Below are 27,665 nucleotides of genomic sequence, written 5' to 3'. Positions count from 1 at the left end.
TCCCCTCCTCTCCCGGGCCAGACATCAGGCACCATCTGTGGGTAATCCCCTCCACTGGGGCAGGAGCAGAGCCTGGCCCCACACTGGCCTGGGTGCCCAGCAGCAGAGCCCTGGCACAACCCCTCTGTCCAGACCCCGTGGTTGGTGATGGCACTGCTCACCCAGACCCCACACTCATGTCCCAGCCCCCCGGACCCAAAAACAGAGGCCCTGGGCCAACAGAGCCCATGTCCTTGAGCCCCAGAAGAGCACACAGGGCTCTTGCATAACAAATGCTCAAATTCAGGAGTAGTTAAAATGCCTCTTTATTAATATACAAACCTAGCAACATTTAAGCCAACCAAAATATGAAATGAAATCAAGCATGATATAAATACAGCATATATGACAACATGGCCTCAGTGGGGAGCAGCAAACTCACCCTGACTTGTGCGCTTGGGAACAACTGTCCACGTCCTCCTCCACGGGGTCTGGCAATCAGAGCAGCCTCGTCTCTCCTAAACCCCCTCGAATCCAAACCCTGCAGAGGTGAGACCACTGCTCCCCACAAAGGCAGAGCACCTGGCACAAGGTTTCTCTGACCCCACATTGCAAAGAAAGAGCCTCCCCAAGCTGCCAGAGCCGACCTGCTGGCATTTGCTTGCCAGGCCCCTGCGAGGGGAGAGGGTGTAGTGGATGGGGAACCGTGCTGCTGAAAGCTGCTCCTTGCTCTGTCCCACCTCAGCTAGATCCATTGCACAACATTCACAGGCGTAAGGCACTAGAAAAGTGTTTTCACAGGTTCAAACTTCAGTTGTTCTTAAAATTTCGGTAGCAGCACTCATCAGAAATCCTCCCAGCCCTTTAAAATCTGTTCTTGGGAGACAAAAGCATGAAGGGGTTTGGATGAGCGTCCTGCTGCAAGCCTGACCAAGAGACAGAGAACCCATGACAGACTTCAGGGACATTACCCTGCCTCTGGTTTCACTGGAAGAAGTGAAATCTGCTCCACTACGGGAAGAGTATGGAATTTGAGCGTGGAAAAAATCTCGGCGGCGGCAAGTAAAAAGGCAGACAGCACAGGATTCTTCTCACACACACAGAATGGATCAGGTCCTGGCTGGGATGGCTGATGACTCCCAAGTATCTGCTCTGCTTGTAGCAGGTGTCAAGAGTTCATGGGGGAAGATCAACTGTTACCAGCATGGACAAATCAGTAAGTATGGCTGTGAACACCTTCCTGATGATTCCCGCTCCTGCTCGCGGGGATTCCCGATCCCAGCAGGTGGGATCTCACACACAGCACATCAGCACAGTGTGCCAGCTCTGGCTCTGCTGCCAGCACAGAAGCCAGCCTGACACTGGGCATGCAGCTCAGCTTTGAGACAAATGGGAGATGAGAAGTCTCAGAGCCATCTCAGCAAACACTGTGGGCAGCGGCAGATCCCCTCTGCTCCCACTTCTGCCGACTCCTGCCTGCAAATGTCAGATGGTACAGCAGGGAAGCAGTCAAGCAGAGAATTTTGTTTCCTTTAATGCAATGGGACACTCACAGAGTACTCTGCACCAGCCCAGGCTTCTTTAAGAAATAAGAAAACCCATTACACCATGAAGAAAAAGTGAATAAATCCGTCTCCGGAGGGAAAACAAACAGGAAGGTGTCAGCCCAGCAGCTGAACAGGCACAGGGGCTCCCAGCTCAACACAAATTCCAGCCTCACACTGCAACAGCAGCTTCCCCCATCCCCCCGTGCTTGCTCAATAGCAGCTCTGGGTGCTCACACACAGCTTTCCAGGAAGGAAATCAAATTGTACCATGGCAGGTACAGTCAGTGCCCAAACACCACACTCAGAGCTTTAAGGCATTTATAAATACTTAAAAGGGGTTTTTTACTATCAAATGCAAAGACTACTCATGCAGAGGGCTAAAAGCACTAAATGCATGGTGCTACAGCCATAATGCTTAAGGAAAGTTTAAAGTGCAAAGAAAATTTTCCAATACTTTTTAGTGACAGCTTGAAGTCATCTGATGACCCTAATCCCCTCCTTCCCCCCAAGTCCTGTTCCCTGACTGAACGCTTTGGTTTTTTTTAAATAAAAATACAAACAATCAGTTAAGGAAAAGGTACTTTAAAACAAACAAACAAAAATCTTGAAATGGGCAGAAATTAATCTAAGTATTATAATAAACTCATTTGGGAAGACAAACCTAAAGGTTGTGATTATTTTGCTCGACATTGTCAGCAGCCAAGTGTTGTGTTTTAAATAAAAACAACTTCTGCCCTTCCAAGCAGCTGCCCCCTCTCCCAACACAGAAACTACCTTGGGTTTACAGACTTCTTCCCAAAATTTAACCACCCTGGTTCATTCAAATGCCCTGGAAGGATGAGGTTAGCAGTGTCAGTGCTGTATCTTTACAGCTGCAAGAATGTGCTAGAGAGAGACCAAAGTGTTTGGGGCAATCAAGTGCTCACAGTTCCCACCTCACCTGTGTGGCACCGTTTCCTTCATCCCACCGAGAGAGAGGGAAACGTGCTTGGAAAGAAGTGCTAATGCTGTCCCAACTTGGCCCAGAGCCACGGCTCTCATCTGTCCAGCACCAAAGCTGCAGAGGAAGATGCTCCCTGAGCTGGGAATCCAGGCTGATCATCTCTCTAAGGCTGGGCTTAAGGAATTAAGTAATGGGCACCGGCTCAAACCTCTATCACGCCTCTCCTTCCACCTCAGCTCAGCCACTCTGCCTGTTTTTATTTTGCCATGCCTTGCTCTCTGATGGGCAGAAGGGACTAATGTGACTAGAGAAGTGGCAAGGACAGTGGGAAAACCCTGGCACAGGGAAAGGGAAGGTTAAATGATGGGATATACAGTGACCACAAACCTGCCTGGGAGTTCAGATACTGGTATCAGCACCATCTAAAAGCTGAAGAGCTTAAACTGATGCAGAGAAGCAGATCTAGAGCCAACCTGGCTTTCAAGACAAAGCATTAGGTAGAAGGAAGAGAAGAACCCTGTGCATGAGAAATCCTGCAGCAGCACAGGCTGGGGTTTGGAGGTGCTGCAGGAACAGCAAATGATTGGTGGCAGCTCAAATGCAACAGCAGAAAGGAGGAATCCAAGCTTACACCAGGACTTGGAGATGCAGTGGCTGTTTCACACAGCATCCCCTCCTTGCCACAAAATAAGAAACTGTCCAACAAGGCCTGTCAAATCTAGATACAGGAGGCAGCACAGGAAAAACAAGAAGAAACCAAGTCTGGCAAAAACGGATGTGAAAATGACTGTAACACATTCTCCTAAAACAGAAAACATCATTCCAAAATAGGCTGCGTTAGTTTTATCCTCAGATCATTAAATATGAACAATAAAGTCTCTCTTCTATAGTACCAGTTTTACTCAAGCCTTGCAGTACTCAAAGACTAACAAAACACGAGAACATAAGGACACAACAAGGTTAAGACAATGTCATACCTCCAGAAAAATCATTCAGTGGAAGGAAGTGGTACCTCTTCTCCAAGTTCCCCAAACTACAAACAACACTTGGGTAAGCCAGCCCTTCCCATGCATGCACATTTAGATGGATTCACTCATTAGCTTCCCTCCCAGGATGCCAGTATGAACAGAATCTACAGGGCTGTTCCCATTCTGGACAGCAAATCTCAGAGAACTGCTAACAACCCTGTGACTGACACAGGGCAGACCTGCTGCTGCTTCAGCACAGAATGAGGCTGTTTCCCCTTCCACTGCAGCAGAGAGGGATGCTGTTTTAGTGTTTCCCAGTCCAAGGTGCACAGTCTCACCATACAGAATGAGAACAAACCGCTTTTCTCAGCAGAAGGCATTTTAAGGATGAGAATCAGGATGTAGAATTTTACAGTCCATGTTATTTACCATCTTAGATGCTAAGACTGTGCCACAGCCGCTTCCAAGACCAGATTATTTAATTTTCTGATTTGAAGGTGTACTAAAGGTACTCTTCAACAGATTTTGTTGTTCTTTTTTTAGGCACTCTAATCATCAGATAAGGGATTAGTCTTACACGTCACTGCTTAATACCTCTAGAAGAAAACACTACACTAGCAGGACCTTCCTCAGTCTCAGCATCTCTATTTTAAAACGTGATCCAATTGTCCCCTTGACGGGTGTTCAAGTTGGTGAAGACAAACTATTCTTTACCACTGTAAGGTTAAAAATAGCTACACCAGAAGTTACATCGACTGAGCCTGAACATCAGCCGAAGAGCTCTGAGGTTCTGATACAAAACAAGAACCAGAATTCACAGCAGAGAAGGCCAGAGTAGGCGTTAATGAGCTGCAAGACTGACAATTACCAAACCACCCAAGTCTCAAACGGCAAACACAGCATTACAAAAAGTGTTGCTATATCTATCAGCATGGTAGAAAACTATATTCCCTCTCTATTTTTGGTATGGAAAAGTCAATAGATCTAGACATAAAATAAACCTTCCAGGCATAAAATAAACCTTAGCAGACATAATGACAAAAGTAGCTCATAAACCACAATTTTATTGTCAGAACTGCTGGAGAAGAGACACCCGTGTATGAAAAGTTGCCTGAGGAAATAACAGGCACCGATAAATTAGGGAAAAGGAAAAATAATCACAAGGAGGAATATAATCTGGCTGCAATTTAAGGCTGATCCTTCAAGAATGAGTGGTTGGTAGAGGACAGCACGCTGCTAACTTTCCTTGGTTTGGTCTTAACTAGTTCTAACCCTGCAGAGAACAAACTGAATGGTTCCAGTAAAATCTCCCTTCAGGAGTTGCATGATGCACCTCAGCACACCTTGGCCCTATATTTTTTGCCTTCTCTTGAAGAAGTATCTTGCCTCACCAGCAACAACAAACAGTCAATAAGCCCTAACCAGAAGGGCTGCTCTAAGACACACCCTAAGTCTCACATACAAAACTCTTCCTTTGGCTGAGCAGCTACTTCCCTGGATAAGGAAGGCAAAGCAACATCCCATAAAACCAGTGTAGACAGACCAAGGTCCTCCTTGGTACGTACGTCCAGCACAGGAACAGTGGGATCATGGTATCTCTCCAGGCAGAAAAGATATGCAAGAAGTAATTACAGAGTTTAAACTGCTATTAGATGCTTTATGAACCTTTCATTTAAAGCAATTAATTCTAACACACCAGGCAAAATTTCAATTCAGGGAACAATAATAGGGGAATTTGGAAGAAGTGGCAGGCAGGAGGAATCTCCGCCTACAGCAGCTGTGCAGAGTTCTCTGGGCTGTGAGATCTCACTAAGCTGTCCCACGGTGGCCACTCCATTTCAGAGACTGGGAAATTCTGCATGTCAATTCAAAATTCAGTTTGAAATCCTGGAAGAGGTCACACTACAATGAAACTCATCTCTGACAAAGGAACACACACTTGAAGAAGTGACATCTACGTTCAGCCTACTACACCACATGCTCAAATCTTTAATTCCCTTACACCCTTCCCTGAACTGGCAGCCACAGACTCAACTGAAGGCACGACCTGGAGCAACTAAAGCAGCAGAAAGCAAACTTAAAACAAGAACCAGGGAAGGTTTTGAGTTCGTATTTACACCATTGATGCTTGCCATTTAACTGGAAAATAAAGTGCCCAAAAAAGATTCTAGATCATAGAGATAAGTGTTCATCATGGCTGACAGGGCAGACACCAGTGCAACGTTGTGTTTGAACTCCAGAAGAGATGCTGGAGCAGAAAGACCACGACAGAGGCAAGGAAAATGTTTAACAGATCTTTTTCAAGTAAATAAAAAGAGTCTTTGCTTTTGATTGTGCTCAAAACATGAAGAAGAAAAAATGTACATGTGCACAATGCAACTCAGCAACCCCCCACTTCCTCATTTACCAGCAGTGTTCGAACCGGCACATTTTGACACATGAAGAAGGGGTGAATCCCAGCTGCACTGTCTGGAGCATCTGTAGGAGAAGTCAGATGCAAAGAGCAGTGCTGAAGGAAAGCAATTCACAATCCCACTGCCATGCTCCCCTCACTCCCCTGTTCAGCCCCTTCAGATGAGGTACTACTGAGAGAGAAGAAAGAAGTGTAACAGATTTGAGAAGAAAACCACAAGACTTCTCCAGTCCAGCAGAAGCTGCTGAGATGTGTTCTAACCAGCAGAAGAAAACCCAGTGTTTCTTGCACCACAGGTGAGACAAATGCTGGGTCTTTAACTTCAAAATAACCACAGGCAGCTAAAACTACAAGATGTTGTCCCTTCTTGCTGCTCAAGTTCCCCAAACCAACACAGGTTTTACATGAACCTTGCCAGAAGAGTTTGACCAAGTCACATAAAGAAAGTGAAAGACAATCCCCAAAGGGACTGTATATTGTGCAGCTTAAACAGAAGCAGCATTTCAACACTGCTATTAACATTAAACACTAATGTATGTCCTTGTTAAAAATCAGTATTTTTGCTAATTAAAAAAAAAAAAATCCCAAACATTCCTTTATAGAAGTGAAATGCACGTGTTGATCTTCAACTATAATTACAGAAGGCCATTTAGTTTCAGCGACCCCCAGGCAAAAAAATCCAATCCCAACAACAGCAAACTTACCAGTGCTACTGTCACCTCAACGCTCTGATGTTAAACTTACTCGATTCCCCGGTTAGGGAAAAACCAAAATGGTGCACCAAGGGGGGCAGTGACAGGCGGGACGACACCACCACCTGTCTCCTGGCTGCTGCTCACCCAACGCTCCGTCTCGTGCCAGTGAGGTAGCTGAGCGTTCTATTGCTGTGTGCGTCGACACCCCGACCCCTCTGCACGTGCCCTGTGGAGAGCAGGGGGAGGTCACAGCATCCATCTGCACCACAGGCAGCACGACCCGCTGTCCCCTGCCTTGTGCTGGAGAGCAGAGAGGAAGGGTGTAGTCCTCAGGGGTTCACCCCAACCCTTCCCATCACCATAAGGCCGGGGCCTTTGGTGCAGTTCACTCCTACACAGGTATCCCTGCACGTCCAGCACTGTGCGTCATCCACTGGGACATGGGGGGAGCCTGGCGAGGGTTGAAGGAGGAAGACAGACAGGAGCGGGAAAGGCTGAGAATTAAGGTTTTAAAATATACAAAATGTAACACGCTGGAAAAAGTTTAAAAGTTGCAAGACAAGAAAGGAAAAGAAATACATGATGAGGTGAGGAGAAAGGGTTGGAAGATGGAGAAGCTCCAGCTTGGGACAAGGAGCGGGCTGGGGAGCACTACTCCGTCTGGTAGCCACTCAGTTCCACCTCGTCCTTGCGGCGCCGTTGCGTGAAGAGGGAGCTGAAGGGGTAGAGCTTGGCTTTGGCCTGGAAGCGCTGCCCGGCGATGTCGATCTCGTACTCTCCCTGGTTGATGAAGTCAGTCGTCACCACCAGCTCCTCTCCCGTCTTCTCGTCGAAGTTGTGCACGAAGCCGAGGCAGACGTGGCGCTCCAGGGTGTAGCTGTAGGCACTGCTGGTGGTCTTGCCCACGTAGCGGCCGTTGCGGAAAATGGGCTCCCCCCACCAGGGCCAGAGGTCCATATCCGTGTCATGGTCCTCCAGGATGAACATGGTGAAGCGCTTGTACACACCGTTCTGCTTCTGCTCCAGCAGCGCCTCCTGGCCCACAAACTCCATGCCCTGTGGGGAAAAGGAGGCGCCGGCTGACTGAGGGACACGAGCTGTGGCAGCTGCTGGGTTGCAGCAGAGTAGCTCAATGACACAAGAGCAATTTACACCCGAAACCTGTGCCCTATCAACATGGGCTGCTTCCACATGCAAGAAGCTCAGCTCAGGCAGAAGCTTTTCTGTCATGTTTGTTGTTCCAGATGTTAAAGGACGCAGTAATGTCTGTGAAGTGGGCCTTTGAAAACATCATTCTAATTTTCACTGCAGTGAAAACCGTGTCACCATTCTAGTTTTTGCCATTTTTCTGGCTCCAGAAGTTTACCGTGCTTTATAAACCAGAGGGAAACTGTAGCTAAAATGACATTTGTATCCCCAGTCACTACATTCCTTTCTTGAATTGATACAGCCATTTGTTTTGGCTCAAAGATGGAAGAAAGAAGACAACAAGCCAATGACAGCAACAGCACCTGCCACCATAAAAGCAAGATATGATTCTATGCTGTTCTACATCTTAGTAAAAACAGAGAACTCCTCTGTTTTAGTAAAAATAGAAAACACCTGTTCTTGGTGCCTAGCCTTGTATGCCACTTGGTGCATGGGCTGGCTTTTGCTTCATCAAATTGGGAAAACAGCTTGGAGAAACAAGAACCCTGAGCATCTGTAAGGTACAGAGCACTCTCTGCAACACTGAGCACAGCACAGATGAGCAGCACCAGACATATACACAGGCCAACTGGGAACGCAGCCCAGGAGGGATGAAGACATATTTTTGGTATTTCTAGCACTTTTTGAAGTACAAGAATATATGTTATAGCTATGCACTGCACACAGCTCCATCCAAAAAATGACACAACTATCTGCTGGGCTGGCAGCCTTTTCAATCTAAATCTAGTCCTGCTCTCCCACCAACCCCAGTGCAGGAGGTGCTGTACCTTTTCCAGCTTGACCTGGAACTCACGTCCACACTCCATAGGAGTGGTAAAAGCATCCAGATCCTGGCCCCAGAAGGCAAAGAACTTCTCAATGCGCAGGCTGCGGAGCGCGTAATACCCGGCATTCCGGATCCCGTACTTCTGTCCCATGTTCATCACCTCGTTGTACACATGGAGGGCGTACTGCAATGGAAGGGTGAAACACAGGCTGACACCAGGAGAGAGCTGACACCACCAGGGACGTCACGTCACTGTCCCCTGCTGCCAGAGCACAAGAGCTCTGCCCGACTGGAAGGCAACATAAAGCAGGGACACTCCCCCTGGTGCCCGCAGGCAGCTTTCCCATGGTGCAAACCAGACATCTCATCACCCTGAGTCAACTTGGAAAACGTTTCTGATTATGCAAGCAACTGCCTTAATTAGCTGAGGCTGCAGTGTACTCTTACCTCTATGGGGATATAAAGCACGAATCCAGGTTCTCCTGTGTGAGTGATACTCATCACACGGATGCCATTAGCATAGCCCACGCTCATCTCCTGCAGAACCAGAGGGGGAGAAATCATCCCAACTGGAACACAGCACAGAGATCCAGAAGGAGCACAACGTGTAACACATCCACACTGCCCAGCCCTCTCTCCCCTTCGCCACCTGCACATGCTCCCAACAAATTTAAATTTCAAAATTCAAATAATGATGTCACCTTATCCAGACTTGTTAATCACTTCATGACACTTGGCAATAAGCCTTGGAACTAGATCAGGACACAGGTTGTATTCTAGATACAGAAGTTGAATAGCAGCTACCTGCTCAGCCTTTTAGCACAACAGGAGACAGTGATGCCCAAGTCACTGATCCCAGCTGCCCCTCTGAAAGCTTCATAATTGATTATATGAAATATGTTGAGATACTAAATGGCATCAAGTCTACAGTGAGAGGAATACTGAAAGCAGAACCCAAAGAGAAGTGAGCTTAGTGAGTTCTTTACCAGCCTAGCTCAGTAACTGCAGCAAACCTGTATGTAAATCTAAGTTCCCCTCCAATTATCCAAAATACAATTCTTCCCCTCCTTCCACGCACGCTTTGAAAAACCTAGCAGGGTGAGGAGGATGGAAGCACAGTCACTCACCTTGCAAAAGAGAGAGGGAAAGTGTTCTGCAGTCATGGGGGCATAGGACAGCTCTGACAAGACATCCACAGCACGGGGGCCAATCAGATTGAGAGCTAAAGGGGAGAAGAAAACGGCATTAGGAGGAGTCTTGCCCAGTGTGTAACATGCATGCCCAAATTTCTGAAGTCTTAGTGTTTATTGAACTAATAGGTACATTTACATTTAAGAACAGAGCAGAGGGTCGAACTACCTCCTGACAGTCCACAGTAAAGCAAAGCTGTCTTCCAGCTCATGGCTTGCCAGAAGGAAGTCTCTGAATTGCTGTTTTCATCAAAGTGTTTGGAAAGGAGACCAAGTCACCACTCCAGGCACTTTAAACAATTAACTGGCATGCGGCACAAGACGCCATTTGTGATTTTGGGCTGTCTAAGGGGGTCTGTTTTCAGTGATTTCTTACCTGTGTACTTCCAGGTCACGTCCTCCAGGGTCAGGTTGCTGTCTTCTGGCAAACGGTTCTTCAGCCAGGCCCAGCAATGGACTTGCTGGTCAGTGGGGGAGATCATGAAGAAGCTGGAACAGACAAATTGAAACCAAGAAACACAATGGATGGACAGCCACAAGGTGAATCAGTTTATTCTTCACTCATCAACTACTGGAGCTATTCAGCAGTTTCCATACCAACAGGAGACTAAAACAAGCTGGTTTGTGAAAACCACAGCTAAACTCTCTGCATCAATGCCAACACATCTGTCATGACAAGAAATCCCAGACCTCAAGCATTAGCAGTCGTCTGGTGACAAGAAGTGACTTGATGTGAAACACAGGGAATTCTACAGAAAGTTGACAGAGTATCAAAAGTCACAACCATTCTGCAGAAGAAACTTGCAGCTCTTCACCACCAGTGATTCTGTCTACTCTGACAGTCAGGAGTGCATGGTTCACACAGCAATTTCTTGCTTCAGCAAAAGTCTTTTCACACACAATGGAAGTTATTATTAACAGTTTTCAAAAACAGAACTCCTCTTGATACAGGAAAATGAGCTACTTGTGTGCGTGTGTCTGATATAAAATGTGAGTTAAAGTACATCATTGACAGAGAAACATCTGTAGAAATGACTAGGCAAGGAGGGAAGCTACTGGTTTCATGCAGAGAAGGACAATACTTTTAAACAATCCATGAATGCAGATAGAAGTGGAAGAGAGAGAAAAGCTGTTTCGAATTGAAAGAGCAGCAAAGAATGCTTTTACATCAATACAATGAAAACACACATAGAAAACCATCCAGAGAAATAATGCTAACAGTCAGCCGGGACAGGGACATGAAGAAGTTCTTAAAAATGATACATTTTTTTTATTAAATGCCAAAGAGAGAGCAAACTGGTGAGTGTAAGGATGACATCCTGCAATCGTGTCCGTTTTCATCAGAGAACACAAGAAGAATTATGAGAGATCACAGAGCTGAGAATCAGAGTACCCATACTGCAGTGCAAATTGAAGTAATCAAAAAGGAGTATTTCAGTGTGCAATTCCAATAAGGAGCCTGGTCAGGAGCCAACGAGGGACTGTTTGGCTTGCACTTTACATGGCTACCTAAATTGATAAACTCCAATGACTGCCGAAAGCAGTTTGTATTTCAATTGAGAAATCAAACATCTGACGATCGAACATTTTGAGGAAATCTATGTTCATCTGTAATCCCAGAAAAAGGCTTATTTTCCCCAATGTCTGTAAATTCAGAAGCTCCCTTTCATGTGGGTTACTGAATTAGGAATGTAAGTGGAGAACTGAGGCTTTTTAGCCTACAGTGCTGACAAAAGGTTATGATCTTCATTAAGAAGTCCTTCAAATACCCAAGGGCTGATGGCTAAAGACGCTGTCTGCACACCCACCTGCGTTTGCTGAGCCGGGCTATGCTGCAGTCATTCTCATACCCTCCTTTCTCATTAAGCATGCCTGTGTGCACAACATGCCCAACTGGCACATCCAGGTCATTCGAGAAGAGATACTGCAGATTCTCCAGGGCCTCATCTCCTGTGGACTACATGAATCAAAAGGGAGAGAAAGTCAGACAAGCTGTCTGAGCGATACAAATCCACCGGGGCAGCTTAAGATTGCATCAATGTTCTGGCTCAAATTATTTCAATTTGTAATGATAGTGACACTGATGTCTCGAGCTAACAGGACACGATGGCACAGTGCCCGAGGTCAAATTCTGTGTACAGACTAAGCTGGTATTTCTGTAAAGTGGGCCCTCAACAGACAAAAACCAGTCTATGCTAAATACTGTGGTACCACCTGAATCTGGCCACACAGTGTGACTTCCTCTATCTATCCTCAACAGGACACAGGGAATTTTGCAAAAGCAGGCACTAATAAACTAAAGGCCACCTTTAGAAGGTGGTACTTCCCTAGGTACTTACACTTATTTCAAACTTGGTAAAAGATGACATGTCAATCACACAAACCGCCTCCTTACAGCACTTGACTTCGGCACCCACGATATCAAACCAGTCTGGCTTGTAAAAGGTTTTGCTGTGATCCAAATCCAGCAGATCTAACACAGAGAAGAATCCAAGGAAAAATTCACGTACTGGACCAACTAAGACCAATCGGGAAGCAGCGGGCAGAGGAAGATACGATCTCATACCTTTTCCAGGCGGGACAAAATACTTGACTCTCTCAAATCCGTGCTTCTCCATCCACCTGGCCCCCTGCGCGTCCAGGCGGTCGTACAGCGGGGACGTGCGCAGCTGCCTGCCCGTCTGGAAGTCCCAGCGGGGAACCTTCAGGTCACACATGAGGGCTGGAAGGGTCACAAACACCCCTTATTAGGCAAAGTGATTATCTAATCTCTTGCAAATTATCAATACTAATATCTCGAAACGGTTCCGAACTTCCTTCTCTGCTTTTTGAAAAAAATCAACAGATCTGTTTTGATCCATTTATAGCTCTTCAAAATCAGAGTAACAATATTTGCACAGAACACTTACATTTATAGACACTTACAGTCCCATGACAACACTGCAAGGTAACAAAACCTCCATTTTTCATGAAGTCATGTTGACTAGCATTAATTATGCAGGATTCTTCCTTGGCAGTGCACTGCATCAGACAGTTATTTTGACAGAGCTAATGCTGGGGTAGGCAGCCCACAGCTACAGGGACCATCTAATTTTCCTTAAATAGTGGCAATTCAGCCTTTTCTAATTATTGAAGCTTTTCTAAATGGCTCCTATATCTGTTTAGCCAGTATAAAATACTCTTATTTAGAAAACAAGTTACTCTAATAATCACTGAGCAGCCTCCCTGGCTACCAGTGGGGAGTAATAACTCAAGGATGCTTGAATACTACCTTATAAATGTTAAGATTCTACCTAGATCATAAACTCCTTAAAACTGAAGATAAGCCCAATATTTCTTAATGAACACTTCCATCATTTCTGCCTCATAGGTAATAATTTAATGAATTTATTGGCAATATCTGGCATTGGTATTCCTGAAAGAGTGGGTATAGGGAAGAATGGATTAGAATGGAAACATAACACTGCAGAAATTGAATACAGTACTCTTCCTGTAAAAACTAGAGTGATTCTGTAGCTATCAGCACTGAGGTTTGTAGTGGAGAGCAGTACTAGAATAATGTTCAGAGTATAAAGTGATTTTTTCTGGGAGGAAGGTCAAAGCATAAGGTTTTTATTCCCTGGATACAGCAGGGCTAAGAGGTCTACCCAACTTCTCTGCTTTCACCTGAACAGATGTTTTTAGTTTAGACTTGGTATTCAAGTAATTGTTCCTGTTATGCAACTTGTGGAGCACTTTGTACTTCCATTTGAAACTTCAAAAGAAGTCATCCACATTATTCAGGACAGACAAGCAAACAACAGGAGGAAATGATGAAGTAAGGCTTTAGACAGGAAAACTGGCATCTGTAATCTATTCTGCAAGGTATTTATTGCAAACTTTGACAGGAGAAAGCAGAATATGTCCACAAAGGCTTCCTGAATGATGCAAGATAACCAGGTCACACCAGGCATAAGCTGGAAGTGATGGTATTTCCACACTGCAACGATGTGCAAAGAATAATGATGTCTGAGACAGCATAATATCCCCAGTTAAGACCTTGGCATTGCTTTACTAGGCTGGAGTCCTACACAGATATGCACAAAATTCCCTATAGCAGAGGCAAAGCACAGAAATAGTACAGAGCAAGGTACCAACAGTACTTTATAAAGAAAAGTTAACAAGAACACCGCTAATACAAAAAAACCCCAGCAACCCACATCCTTTCCTTTCTCCTGGGAAGGGGCTGTATTGCCACAAAGGAGGTCAGGAAAAAAGGAAAACGGTTCTCAGAGGGCTGACAGAGGAGAAACAGTGTAGGAAAGGGGAAAATCCTGGACAGCCTGGCCAGAACTGAAGGCAGAGACCTCACTTACGCATGACTTCCATAACCCGGTGACGGAGGAAAGTGCGGCTGCTCTGGAGGGTCCCAAAGCGCTTCAAATCCAGAGGCCAGACATTGTCTGAGGGATACCCATTCACCATCCACTCTGCCAGGTACCTGATGGAAGAAATAAAGACTGGGATATCAGCCAACATCTCAAGGGAAAGAGTTCAGCTTTGAAGTCAGAAGCAAAGCAATTTAGACATGAGAACTTCTTGCAATAGGGAGAGAGAAGAAAGGTAACGTGGTATTCTACACACCAGCAGAATCTGGAAGGTTTCCCTTTATAAAACCCACCCACCAGAATTCCAAATTACTAACTACCCATTAGGATGAAACACACAGGGCAGCAGGAAATTAAGGACAGATGGTAAAGGAAGCCAGAGCCTGCACAGGTAACCTGGCTGACACTGTGTCAGGTCCTTGGGTTCTGCTACAAAAGGAGGTGTGAGTAAGTTTTGGTTGGAGCTGGGAGGCTTCTGCTTTGTTGTTTTTCAGTGCCTGGTGTAGGCTCAGCCACAAACCACCAGTGACAGCATCCATTTCAGCACGAGGTGCCAGCCAAGTTCTGTTTAACTACACTTCCAGCAGTGAAGGAGGAAGGCATGCTCCAGAGCTAAAGGACACAGGCAGCTCAGAATACAGCAGAGCAGAAGGTTCTGTTCACAGCCACTAAACAGTAAAACAAAGGGGTTTGGAACTGATCAGGAAAAGTTACATTAGCAAGCTAAGCTGCTTATTTTGGGGCTGTAGTAACAAATAGACAAATAGTGCTTTTAACATCAAAAATTATTTTGATTCTTAAGAGAACCTCACTGCAAAGATTCTCTGTATTTTATATCACACAAAAAAAATCATGAGTTGTTTCCCTGGTGAGTTAAATTATTAGACAAAGGACAGAAATAATGGAGACAAATGCAAATAGTAACACCTACCATGAAAAATGAACAGCTTATTAAGAAGGTTGTGTGGTAGAAGGGATGCTGGGTCACCAATGGCAATCAGAGGAAGCAATGATCATTCTCCAAGCAACTTTGCAGCACATTGACATGCCTGACCAACTATCTGCATTAACACAGGAACTCGAACTTCACTGGGAAATGATTGCACCCTTAGCTTACTGTAGGGGACAGTCTTTAACTACTGGCAGCACCAGCATCACATATATGGTGCTTCATCAGCATCAGATTCACCCTGTTTTCAGATGAATTAACTGCTGTGTCAACTTGAATGATCTAAAGACTTCAATCAAATGATAAATTAAAGGGGATCATGAAGCACAGAAGATGAGGGAATACATGCTTTGCTAAGCTTTTACCTCTTCCCGGTAGCTTAAAAAAATCAGATCAATTAGAGAATCATAGAATCACTGAGTTGGAAGGGACCCACAAGGATCATTGAGTCCAACTCCTATCCCTGCACAGGACAGTCCCAGGAATCACACCATGTGCCTGAGACCGTTGTCCAAACACTTCCTGAAATCTGTCAGGCCTGGTGCTGTGACCAAGCCCTGGGGAGCCCCTTCCAGTGCCCGACCACTCTCTGGGTCAAGAACCTTTTCCTAGTATTTAACCTAAACGTCCTCTGACACAGCTCTAAGGAAGCTTACTTGATCCCCAGCTGATCACCGAGCTGTGATGCCAGAGGAGAGGTGTGCAGGACAGGAGGAAGAGTCCAGCACAGATTTGGAACACAGTCAGAACACGGCGACTGCGATGTGGCAAACACCGACCCGAACACTCTACAGAGCAGGATTGTCTGAGCAGTGTCTTTTCTTGGTTAAAGCCTTACTCACACACACACCAGGGATAGACCACTTACTTGCCTGCTCCCCCACCATACGAAATCCCAGCTGAGTTCATGCCGGCCAGAACGAAGTAGCCCCGTGCAGTGGGCGACTCTCCCATGATGCATCTCATGTCTGGTGTGAAGGACTCGGGGCAGTTCACCAACTGCAGGATCTGCAGCGCCTCCAAACCCGGCATCCTGCGCAGGAGGGCGCTCAGAAGCGGCCCTGGGACCCAGACCAGAGAGAGACAAAAAGTCACGGCCTTCAGTCTCAAACACATTTCAGTTGCTTCACCTTCAAACCGGGCAGCACGCCGGAGGTACGTCAGGGGACAGGTGGAAACTGCTTCCATGTTTTGATACAGTCACAGGAGAAACCATTTACCTGCTGGATCACACGACTCAAAATGGATCATGCCATAAAAGCAGCCATACTGATCCAGACCAAGAACCCAGTATTGTTTTCCACAGTGCAAGAGCACTGTTCAGTTTTGTTAGGGAAAACAACAAAGGCATCAAGTAGATACTGAGTGAGGAGTGAGAGCAGGCAAATCTATATGACACTTGTCCCACACACTCTGCCAGCCTCCACCTACCACCAGCTCAGAGGATTTTCTAAAAAACTTGTATGTGTTTCCCTATTTAGTAACCCCTAAATTGACAGACTGGTCTCCCCCAGCCTCAGGAAAACATCCTACAGACATGGACAAGGAGTTCCACATGTTTAGTATTTTCTGTACAAGGGATTACCACCTTTTGTTTTAAAATTCCCATACAGCTAACTTTTTTTGATGCCTCCCAGCATTAGAAGAGATGGTGAACAGGAGATCCCCATCTAGCCTGTCCATCTTATTCCAGATTCCATAGATCTCTGTTTATTTTTCCCTTCTGTCATCTCCTTTTCCCCAGCCCACTCAGTCACTCCTTGCTTGGAAACTGTTCCAAGCTTTGACCAGCCTCTGGCTGCTCTTCCACCAGGCATTCTCCAGTCCTATGCTACCCTCTGGAGATAGGGAGCCTAGAACAATAACTATATCTGGCAAACCTGTGTTTTCTGCTCCTTTCCTAATAACTCCTAACTTGTCTTTTGCTTTGACTGCTACTGCACCGATGTCTTCAGAGAACTAATACAACCAATACAGCCCCAAGGTCTGTTTAAAGCCCATCATGTTGCGTGGTGAAAGTCAGACCATCCCCACACACTTGCATCACTTCCCATTTGTCCTCATGGAATTTCCCTGCCACTCCATTGCCCAGTCACACTGGAAAAGTCCTTCGGCAGCTCTTCACAGTCTGACATTTGAGAGTGTTAGTAAAGGGATATGATATCTACTTGCCTTGTCTTGCCCAAAAGTTACCTCTGCTTAGTACTCCAGCTAAAAGCCCTCAAGATTCAGCACCAAGAACACTCCTCAGCTTTATGCACAAGCAGTAAAATAATCAGATTTCACACTGCCTAACAACTTACAATCAGAAACAGTCTTTCTGACCTGCTCTTTCTCTTCCTTCTCTCAAGCATTAGAATTCCAGAGTGAGAGCCAGGCGCTTCTTTTATTGATAAAAAGAGAGATCAGTGTTAGACTTGTTCTCGTACCCAGCCCAATTTAAGCAACTGTACAGGCTATTTTAAAATCAAAAGGTGTTCCAACAACAAAGATCAAAGTAGTAATACAAGAGCTCAAAACCCAGGAATTGCAGTCCTAGAAAAGGATCAAATATTGGCTGAGTAAGCTCTGACTCTGCTCAACTGTTCAGCACTTTTGAAGGGATAAAAGGCTAATGCTGGAGCACAGAGTGCAGCTGCTTCTGAAACTTGGCCAATTTGGGGGTGCCAACAAGCAGTACCTTTTAATTTCAGCACTACCTAGAAAACCAAAAGGAGGTGGGTGCAGAGCTCAAGCAACTCATTATTGAAGGTAATATCTTCAAGCAAGTCTGTAGGCATCTAGAGATCTAAAAAACCTCAGCATATGCCAGCACAAAAGCAGCACCCCATCCTGGCTCCACTCCTGGAGTTTAAACTTCTGTGGTATCAGCATGGTGTCTCTCAGAAATCAAAGTAATATTAATCAATTTAACCTGCAGAGTAGCTGGAAGAACACACTAACACTGCAGAAAGGAATCAGTGACATTCCATCCGTGCCTAGAGTCACAAAAAGAGGCACGTGCACTCACAAGGGATGCAAAGAGCTCTGACTCAAGGGGAAACTGGATTCCTGAAAATAAGGCAAATGCGAAAATGAGAGGCCACACATGAACCTACCAGGCATTAAAGGGGCAGCGGGGGAGAGACTTATAGATCATGCCATGCTTTTTCCTACAGAAAGAGCCCTCCATGCAAAAGTACATACAGAATATAAAAATAGAATCAAATAAAACGGGAAGAGGAAGACAGAACAGTTAAATACAATAAACCACCAGTGTCAATGGTGGGATGAAGGGTGGGAAGCCATAATACCAAGTGCTGTCCACATAGCAAGTGTCACTGGTAGAAATGCACTTGGCAGTCACTGCTGGAGAGAGCTGCAGAAACAAAATACCACGGGCACGTGGCAGGTCAGCAGTGCTGATCTACTGCGTCACCAGAGGAGCAGCATGTGGCACTGACAGTCAAAAATCACCTCAGATGGAGGAGCAGCACTGGAAGTTCATGCAGTACCTCACTGCCCCAGAGGAAGTTAATACATGCTGAGGGTTAGTGGGTGTTTTTAAACACTACACAGATATCACAGAGACCTGGAATGGTTTGGGCTGGAAGGGACCTTAAAGCTCATTTCATTCCAAACCCCCTGCCATGGGCAGGGACACCTTCCACCAGCCCAGGTTACTCCAACCTCCATCCAACCTGGCCTTGGACACTTCCAGGGATGGGCAGCCACAGCTTCTCAGGGCAACCTGTGCCAGGGCCTCCCCACCCTCACAGGGAAGAATTTCTTCCCATTGTCCAATCTAACCCTTCCAGCTCTGTCAGTTGGAAGCCATTCCTCCTTGTCCTGGTACTCTATTCCCTTGTCAAAAATCCCTCTCCAGCTCTCCTGTAGGTTCCTTTCAGGTACTGCAGTCCTTGGTAAAGGGGTTTTCTGTGAATTACTGACATATGAAGAGATGAATGAATTTGAGAGGATATTCATCCTTCCCAGCCCGCACTGTTGCAAACTCTGCCTTCTGCAGAAGCCACGTGTTTCACTGCTGTGGGAACTTTTCTTCCCTAACGTACCGAAATGATCCCAGTCTTCTTGAAGGTTCTGGATCTCCAGCTGGTTCCGTCCCTCCGTGAAGAGAGGTTTGGGGTTCTTCTCAAAGCCTCCTGAGAGGATGCCACCCTGCCAGTTGCGTATGTAGATCCTGCCATCTGGGTCGACAACAGCTGCAGAGGAGAGGAAAGAGGTGGGAAGGGAATGGAGAGAATCTGTCTCAGGCTGTCACCCCACAAACACCAACAATGGGGGCTGGTGACACGCCAGGCCAAGCCGGTGGCCTCCTGAGAGGGGACAGTGCCAGTCCCCCAGCCCCAGCTTTCACACCATCCTGGTTCTCACGTGACACCTTGGTGAGCCAGGTCAGATCTCTAAGCCATTAAGCTCCCAGCACAACCATGCACGTTGTTAACTTTGGGGCAGCACAGTGAACTGAGCTGAACCTGAGGAGCCCCAAGCCAGCAGGACAGTGATCTCAGGAGAGAGAGGACACAAGAGGGATTCAGATCCCTTGTGGCACTGATAAGCTACTCTACTGGCTTAGTTCCACTGAAACTGCACCCAGGACCAGACCTTCCACCAAGAGATGTCCTGCCTTCCCCCTTCCCCTCTTCCTATGTAAAACCAGTTAATTTTAACGGGGATGCCTCATGGATCCAGCTTGCTGAAGGCCACCAGCACCAAGAAGGTGGGCAGCAATGGGGTGAGGATAAGCAGTCAGGTCTGGATTGCTTCTTCCACTGGTAGTGTCAACTTGAAGTATTTATTATACTCCACCTGACATGTTCCACAGCAATTTTTTGCCATGTACAGAAAAGCTGCAACTATATACATATTTATTTTTTTAATTAGTCAATTAAAAGCGAAGAACTTGGACTTTGGCCAGAAACCTGAATTCCCTGAAGAGTATATACAATACTCACTAGAAGCAGAAAATCTTGCTAGCAAAGGTTTCTACTTCCCAACCACAGTTTTCAAACACAAAGGCTTTTTTTTTAAGAGATCCAAAAGCCAGAACATGGGGGAGGAGCAATTACCTCAAGTGTTTGGTTGCCCCTACAGCTCATAGACATGTAAAAGCCATTGTAAAGCCTTAGGTTCAGTTGGAGGAAAGGAATAGATGGGCCATTTGTGGCCAGCAGCCTGCAAGGAAAACACAGTGCCAAGGCTAGCACCCTCTCCAGCCCACAAACAATGCAAGTCTCAGACACAACTACTAGTCAAGCTAGAGAGAAGGCCATTCTCCTGTTAAGTTGATGAACTCTGAAAATCCTCTTCTGCAGCATAAGCTTTCCCAAGAATAAAGGAAGATATTCTTTCTACCACTGAAAGAGGATACTCAGAGCAATTCAGAAGAATGTACTTCACAGTCCCAAATGAGCTGATAGCCCGAGGCTGGCCTTTTTGTCACCTAGGCAAGGCAGGTATAATTCAGGTATAATTCACCGGGGTAAATGAAGCAGAGCTGGAGAATCCTTACTGGGTAAGCTGCTCGACAGAGGCTCCGCCAAAGGGTGTGTCAGGAGGTAGAAGTGCTCGCAGGCATGGAGTGGGATATGGACTGGCACCTCCCCAGAGTGGCCCAACTCATAGGCCCACTGAAACCAAAAAAGTGCAAGTCAGAATGGAAAACAAAGAAACCACCTCCAGTAAAAAATGCAGCACATAAGCACAGGTCACCTCTGTGAGTTTGCTTTCATAAAAGACCAAGTAAGATTTGGTTCAGACCCCTGGACCTTAAACAGACACAATTTTTTCCTCTTTTCTTAGAATTTGTTCTGGATAAAGACTGGTTTTTTGTTTCTAACACAAGAACTAGGAAAGTGGAGCCCTGACTCAAAACTAAGAAGTACCAGCTTACAATACAAAAGCCAAATAAGATCTGTTGATCCACGTCAGCACTAGGTTCAGCATCTAGAAGCAGAACAGTCAGCATTTATTTAGGTGCCTCTACTAAGATCCCTTACTAACAAGAGGGACAGCTGCTAGTTGAGAAACTACAATTGGCAGGTGTATTTTCCCATGGAGAAGACATGACACTAAGGAAGAAAAAGAAAACAAAATTGTGGGGAGGAGGGTGAGAGAGAGGAGGGTAGTGAGAGACTTAACTGTCTCTCTAACAGCCAAAGCAAAACTCTTCCTGTCAGAAGTGTGCACCTCCCAGGAGAGAGACCAAGGGCAGAGCTGTACCAACAAACTGCAGGTGCTGCTCAGCAGGTTAATGCCAAGCCTTTGGTGCCCAGCAAACAGCAAGCACTGCCTCTTTCACACCCCTGCTGGGCTCAGCAGCTGAGTAACATGACTTTGATCTACTCCAGTAAACCAAACCAAAGCAAAAGCCCTTAAAAAAAATAAAGGGAAATGAACAAACAAAAACAAATAAACAACATAAACCACACCACACACATTAAAAACAAAACAAAAAAGTGAGGGAAGTGCACATATTCTTAAGCAATGGAACCAAGAAATAAAAATGTAAATAATTTAACCTGGCCAGCACAGTTGACAAAGTACTGGCATTGAATCCGCCCCCTGTCAGTCTCCACTCCAGTCACACGACCCTTCTGCACTGTGACATGACTGACACTCGTCCTTTCGTGAATCTGGACACCTGGAGAGGACATCAGAACATCAGTAACCACGAGCCTCCCTCCTAATGTGTTAACTTCAAACCCTTAAACTCAACTTAAATGCTTATTTTCTCTCCAAGACAAAATTTCTACTCTTGACCCAGTAATTCTTAAGTGAAACCCTGTTATTTGTAAAACGTCACGTGTACAATTTGTACATAATTTAAGGGCTGAGACTGTGAAGAGCTACAGTATTTTTTCCCATGTAACAATCAGGGTGATAAATACACCCCATAGTCAGCAACATGAAGAAACAAAAAAGTCTCAGCTATGGATTTCTTTTCATTCAATTCCTTTATGCAACACAGTCTGTAGTTTCAGATGGCAAGATTGGTTCTTTTATGGGAAATTAGTCATTTTGTGGGGGAAAAAAAAGAAATAAATCAACAAGCAGTATGCAAAAATAAGATGGACTAACAGAAACTAAGAGAGGTATCTTCCTAAGCAGCTTTGTCCAATCTGATGGACTTTCATCCTTAATGACCTTTATCGCTGTTGCCGTATCTAACCTTTCTCCCACTTTTAGACCACTCCAAATTTGCCAAAGTGCAGGGCAAACAGCATTTATTGCTACATTTCCAAACCATAATGTGCCCAATGAAGTATGCCACAAGGCTCAGTCACACCTTTTCATCTGCAGGTAATCAACTATTTGGAAGCGTAATTTTGAGTTAGGTCCTACGAAGGAAAGAGTGTGTGCTTAGTCAGAGAAATATGTAACCACTAAACAAACAGGTGTTTGGTCTGTCACAGCAAACCCGTAAAGATTCAGCATGTAAAAAAAATTCAGCCTGTTTTTCTGAGAAGAAATAGATTTAAAGAATCTGAACTTCACAGAAATAACCGAGTTTTGGACTTCAGCGCTCAGGATATCAAAAGAGACGCAGAACATAATTTTCTTTTACGGAAGGAAGGTAACTATCATGCAGGAGGGCACTCTACAGACAAAAAAAAACAACCAAAACTCCTACCATTTCGTGAGGCCGCGGTTGCCAGAGCCAGACTCACATTGGCAGATGTCACGAGCGCATCTTCTGGCACATACATGGCCCCCACGAGGTCGTGGATGTTGATGAGCGGGTGGAGCTGCACCGCTTGCTTTGGGGTGATAATTTCACAGGGGATGCCCATCACACTGCCACAGAACACAAGGAACACGGGGTCACTGGTCTCGCAGGAGAGCTGGGGCTGTTAAGCCGGGCTGTACCTGCTGCTCGTACGTACCTCAGCGATGAAGCGATGCGCTTCAGAGAGATCAGCCGGTCCTGAGTCTGAGCCAGGGACAGAGAGCCTGTCTTCGTGTACCCTATGGCAGCGACCAAAGTCAAGTCAGATTTTGACAGGATCTTGAATTCCTTTTCATCTCACACGCATTGCTTTAATATAATTGCAGACCTGTCGCTTCCCCTACTCAGGAGCCTGGAAATCCCAGATCCTCAAATAACTTTAAACACTTATCAGCTATTATAAAAACTGCATGAGAGCCAATTTTCAAAAAAGCAATTTAATTTTTACTTGTGTTCTCTTTCTACTTCATACAGTTGTGTTTATAAAAAAAAAATAAACTTCACATGTGAGAAAGAGAAGTTACTGGCCAAGAAGTGATCTAATAACTACTGAGAAGAATAAAACTTCAACAACTAAAAGCAGAGATTTTGTGACTCCAACGCCTGCATTAGATTAGTATTCTTGCAGGCACAGTTATTAACCTCTATTGAGTCTGACATATACCATGAGTTCTTCCCAGCAAACAACTTTCAAGTTCTTCCTATCAAGTACACGTCCAAACACTTTGGAGGGAGAGGGAGAATTTCAACACAACCTTTCCTTGTTATTTCCAGGGTGAGACTACAGTAAGAGACTTGGTTTTGCCTGTGCTTTAGTGCTCCTGTTAACCACCTTCTCTTTTTGAGAACAGCACTGGTGCACAGAACGGGCCATTTGCTCCAGGCACTGCAATGTACTTTTTAGTGTCCTTGAGGAAGTTGCCCTGCGTTTGCTCAAGTTACAGACATGCAAACTGTCCCAGTTTGCAGGTAGTCTGCCTCCAGTTTGTCCATCTGATACCCTTCTCCCCGCTCTGATTACATCAGTGACATCCCTTTCCGTCTGCTTCAGCCCCAGTGTATTGTTTTTGAACAGGAACTCCCAAACCCTAACACATAAACCCCCACTTGTGTTTCAGTGATGACACTCTGTACCTGTTGGCACTCCCGTCTCCTGTTCCAGCTGCTGGTAGAGCTTGTTTGAATAGTGTGCCATCTTCAGCTCTATGGACACGGGCCTGGCTGTGCTCACAATGCCTGCACAGAAGCGAGTGGTACCAGCAGCCAACCTGCAGGAGAAGGTGCAGAGAAGGGCCTCATCAGGCTGCCAGGTACACTCCTCTCACCAGGCTGATCCAGCAGCTCCGCTGGCAACACAAGCCAGACAGCAAACTCTGCCCCAACACATCAGAGCAACACTAAGTTGGATGAAACAGGGATAATACAACCTCTAGAATGATCTTCCTTCAGCTCACTTTGCTCTTTCAGCATTGCATTCCAAAACCATTTCTCTTTAACTAGTCCTAAACGCTGACATTTTTCAAGGAAAGCATGTTTTTTAAGGAAGTTACCTTATGCTTAAGTCGACCTGCCTTATTTTCCTGCTCTAAAGCAGGACTTTCCTCAAATCAAAATTAACTTGGATTTGAGTCTTGTGTCTTCACAGACCGCAGTCAGAGCAAGTCCCTCTCACGTTCTGCAGCAACTGCCACAGACAGGCACACACCTCTTGTCCCTTTTAAAACTGCCCTTAAACCATTGAGCTATTTGGTGAAGGGCTGCTGTAGAGACAGAAAGCCACAGAAGCTCCTTGCAGCATGGACAGGGGAAGACAAGACCATTAGATTTGAGCATATCCCTCACAACCTTCTTCCACAACACTTCCAAGTCATCTTTCCTGCTGCTAAAGCCATTGTGCATTTTCCCACTTGACATGACTGCTTTCAGCCTGGTGTGTCTGTATTCCCTCAGCAATTCAACCTCAGAATCAGCTGAGTCAGGTATGTCTGCTACACCCCTACTCACCCACAACCCAAACAGTCAAAGCACGGTTCCCCCATGCTGTGCTCCCATAAGACATTTCTGCCAATGCAATGCTCCTCTTTCTCCTCGAGCATGCAGACTGAGCCTGCACAGCATCATACTCGTTGCAGATCTCTCACACCCTGCTACAAGGTAGCAAAGACAACATTCCCTTACAAAGGAAGCCCAGCACCTCATTTCACTCAGAAGGACGTTGCTCACAAGGCCTCAGAGGAGACTACCCAATTTCTTCTCTTTGCAACTACAAAGAACCTGATGCCACCTGCTCCCCAGCCACACAAACTCTGGGAACCATGGCTAATTACTCCTGAAGGCAGCACCAGAAGCAAAGCTCTAGTCTAGACACCTACTGAGGGTGTTAGAAGCTGCTGCAATAAACACTTCTTCAAACCCAAAATTCTCAGCAGCGTCTCTTACCCAAGGTCCCCAAATTCCTTAATGAAAACAACACGAATCTACCTCAGAAACACAAGTCTAAACAACAGGTAAGGGCTGCACAGGTTTCAGCAGGAACTACGTGCTCTGCCACAGACAGATCCAACTCATGGAGGGCACTTGTGTTCAGCCAAACCGTAACAGCCTCGGCTGTTTTACAGGCGGGCACCAAACCCTGCAACGAACCCGGTAATCCCAGCCTTTAACCAGCTTACAGGGTGATGTTTCAGTGATGCCTGCTTAGAACCCCCTCCAATCTCTGGAGCTTTGCTGGCTGTGTAATGCTTTAGACACACAGCATCCTGCTTCCAGAGGTCAACAGGGGCCGGAGGAGTCACACGGGTTTTTAGTTCTCCTGGAATGGTCCATCCTCGCCAGCTGCTCTGTGTTTGACACGATTACCTGTAACTGCACCAGAGCAGACAGACATCCCCCAAAGGAACTGTGATCCAGGGAAAACCCACGCCAGGGCAGAGCTCTCCTGATGGAAACTGCAGCCCGTGGAGGACCCACACTGGAGTCCTGCACTGATCCCACCCCACTGTTCACCCCCTGTGTTTCTTGGGGCACTGTGGGGAGGTAGAAGACCCTGGAGTGCAGGAGTGAAAAACAAGCATGGGAAAGAAAAGGCAGTGTTTTAATGTTTGGGTTTTGTTTCTCACTACCTGAATCTACCTTAACTGGCACGAAATAAAGTAATTCCTTATTTTAAATTAATTCTCCCTGGGGCAAGTCTTTTTTGCCCATGGCAGTACAATCTCCATGCCTTTATCTTGATCCACAAACTTTCTCAGCTTACTTTCTCCCCACCTTGCTGAGGAAAATGGCATGGCTACCCCACCACAACCACACAAGAGAGACCCTTCACCTGTGCTTTGGAAGAAGTAGTAAGTGTCATTACTAATGTTCAGTATGTCTTTATTTCATCCAGGTGAAAGGCTATTTCCAGTTCTTCACCTCAGTGCAGGTGAAGAGGTGGAAATAACACATTCCAACAGATGCTGACCCGCATGGAAGTCCTGTTCCACTGGTTTCGTCACCAGAAATCCTTACCTGCCCTGCTCAAGTAAGACTATATCCTTCCAACCCATCTTGGAAAGGTGATACGCCACAGAGGTGCCGGTGATTCCACCACCACAGATGACAACCTGTGCCTGTGCTGGCAGGGAAACCGGGTGAGGTTCTGCTGTGGTTGAGGTGCTTCTCCGGGAGCTGGTCATCCTCCTCCATTTCGGGTTGGCTGCCCGCCACTGGATATCGGACAGCACTCGGAGAAACATCCCGGCAGCGCTCTGGCAGCTTCCTTAAAGCACCACCTAGATGCGCTCAGATGCTACCCCAGCACCACTCCTTCTAGGAAGGAAAAGATGAGAATCACATTACCGTTTATCTTATTACACACAAGGCTGGCAGTGGGAAGCATCACGTGGTGTGTCAGGTACAAAACACAGGAAAGGTGATGAGCAAACAGACAACAGAGCAGTTATTCAGTCCTGAAACAGCAGCCTCGCTGGTAAGACAAACTCAATCGTAAAACGAGAACAGAGCGTTACACCTTTGGTTTTGACACAGGGCAACTTGACAACGAGCAGAGAATCAGAGGGAAGCTGGAAAAGCTCTCACGCCACAGGCAGAGCCAACACAGCCAGCAGGCACAGCCCATGCTCTGGAACGCTTCACAAAGGCTGAGGTTAACAGGGCGGAAACAAGCCTGATTATTAACGCTGCCAGGCCTTTACCTGCGGAAAGAAACGAAGTCTGTGACCAGAGTCACTGGCACAGGGCACCGCGGAGGCCTCTCCAGGAACAGCTTTGCCACAAGCCGTTCTCCAGGACCCGGCTGCGGCAGCACCGGGGTGGGCTGGGGGTTCCCTCGCCCGCAGCCTGCGGGAGCCTGAGGGGCGGGGTGTGAGGGCGGCGGGGTGTCAGGGAGCCGCGGGGCGGGGAGCCGTCACCTCGGCCTGTTCGCCCCCGACCCCGCGCTGCGGGGCGGCCGGGAGGGGAAGGAGGAGGGTCCGGGGAGGTGGCGGGGGGGGCAGGGGAGCGGGGCCGGGCCGGGGGTCGGCGGGGCCGGGGGTCGGCGGGGCCGCGCCGCCTCACCTGGGGCAGGGGGAGGCCGGGCTGACCTTCCGCGCTTTACGGCCGCGGCCGCCGCGCGACAGCCGCCCCTGCGCGTGCGTCACCCGCCCCCGCCCACTCAGAGGGCGTGGCCTCGCCCGGCCCCGCCCCCCGCGGTCCCCTCAGAAATAAACCACCACAAGTACAAACCTGCAGACTCTTTTTATTAAATTCTCCCATTTCGTCTGTACAGAAAACAAACAAACAAACAAAAAAAAAAGCACATTATTATGTTCAGAATCTCAGTAACATCTCAAAATTACACAGCATGGACATGTAAAAAAAAAAAACCCAAACAAAACAAAACCAAAAAAGGAACGACCAAAACGAGGAGC

At 46.5% G+C, this 27,665-nt stretch overlaps 1 protein-coding gene across 3 annotated transcripts; it reads right to left on the bottom strand.

The window, feature by feature from the left end:
• Window positions 1-288: 288 nt before the first annotated feature.
• Window positions 289-27,273, bottom strand: PDPR (pyruvate dehydrogenase phosphatase regulatory subunit). Of its 3 annotated transcripts, none has more exons than XM_027716054.2 (18): window positions 26,952-27,273; window positions 26,266-26,565; window positions 23,890-24,023; window positions 22,913-22,994; window positions 22,660-22,823; window positions 21,548-21,669; window positions 20,539-20,656; window positions 19,079-19,228; window positions 15,895-16,087; window positions 14,066-14,190; window positions 12,277-12,432; window positions 12,050-12,183; window positions 11,519-11,667; window positions 10,087-10,199; window positions 9,648-9,742; window positions 8,968-9,057; window positions 8,522-8,704; window positions 289-7,601 (listed from the first exon to the last, which is right to left on the bottom strand). In XM_027716054.2, exons 2-18 carry the CDS (start codon window positions 26,490-26,492, stop codon window positions 7,197-7,199), a joined length of 2,640 nt encoding a protein of 879 aa, XP_027571855.1. In that variant the 5' UTR covers window positions 26,493-26,565; window positions 26,952-27,273; the 3' UTR covers window positions 289-7,196. The 3 variants fall into 3 exon arrangements, with proteins under 3 accessions (XP_027571855.1, XP_027571857.1, XP_039236810.1); XM_027716056.2 differs by having other exon boundaries at window positions 26,266-26,562; XM_039380876.1 differs by lacking the exons at window positions 20,539-20,656; window positions 21,548-21,669; window positions 22,660-22,823; ... (2 more) ...; window positions 26,266-26,565; window positions 26,952-27,273 and adding an exon at window positions 20,096-20,268.
• Window positions 27,274-27,665: the final 392 nt, after the last annotated feature.

The sequence above is a fragment of the Pipra filicauda genome, unplaced genomic scaffold (assembly GCF_003945595.2).
Source record: "Pipra filicauda isolate LSUMZ 115617 unplaced genomic scaffold, ASM394559v2 scaffold205_size1947385_pilon, whole genome shotgun sequence".
NCBI classification, from domain to species: domain Eukaryota; kingdom Metazoa; phylum Chordata; class Aves; order Passeriformes; family Pipridae; genus Pipra; species Pipra filicauda.
Note: the sequence above shows the minus strand (reverse complement) of the source record. Positions and strands in the feature narration are given on the sequence as shown.

Excerpts from the sequence above, each read along its gene's own strand:
- PDPR (XM_027716054.2), bottom strand. The coding sequence starts at position 26,492 with ATGTTTCTCCGAGTGCTGTCCGATATCCAGTGGCGGGCAGCCAACCCG. Across the intron at positions 19,229-20,538 it reads TCTGTCGAGCAGCTTACCCA|CTGTTGTCGACCCAGATGGC; the intron begins GTAAGGATTCTC and ends TCTCCTCTGCAG. Across the intron at positions 9,058-9,647 it reads TTCCCTCTCTCTTTTGCAAG|GAGATGAGCGTGGGCTATGC; the intron begins GTGAGTGACTGT and ends CTGGTTCTGCAG.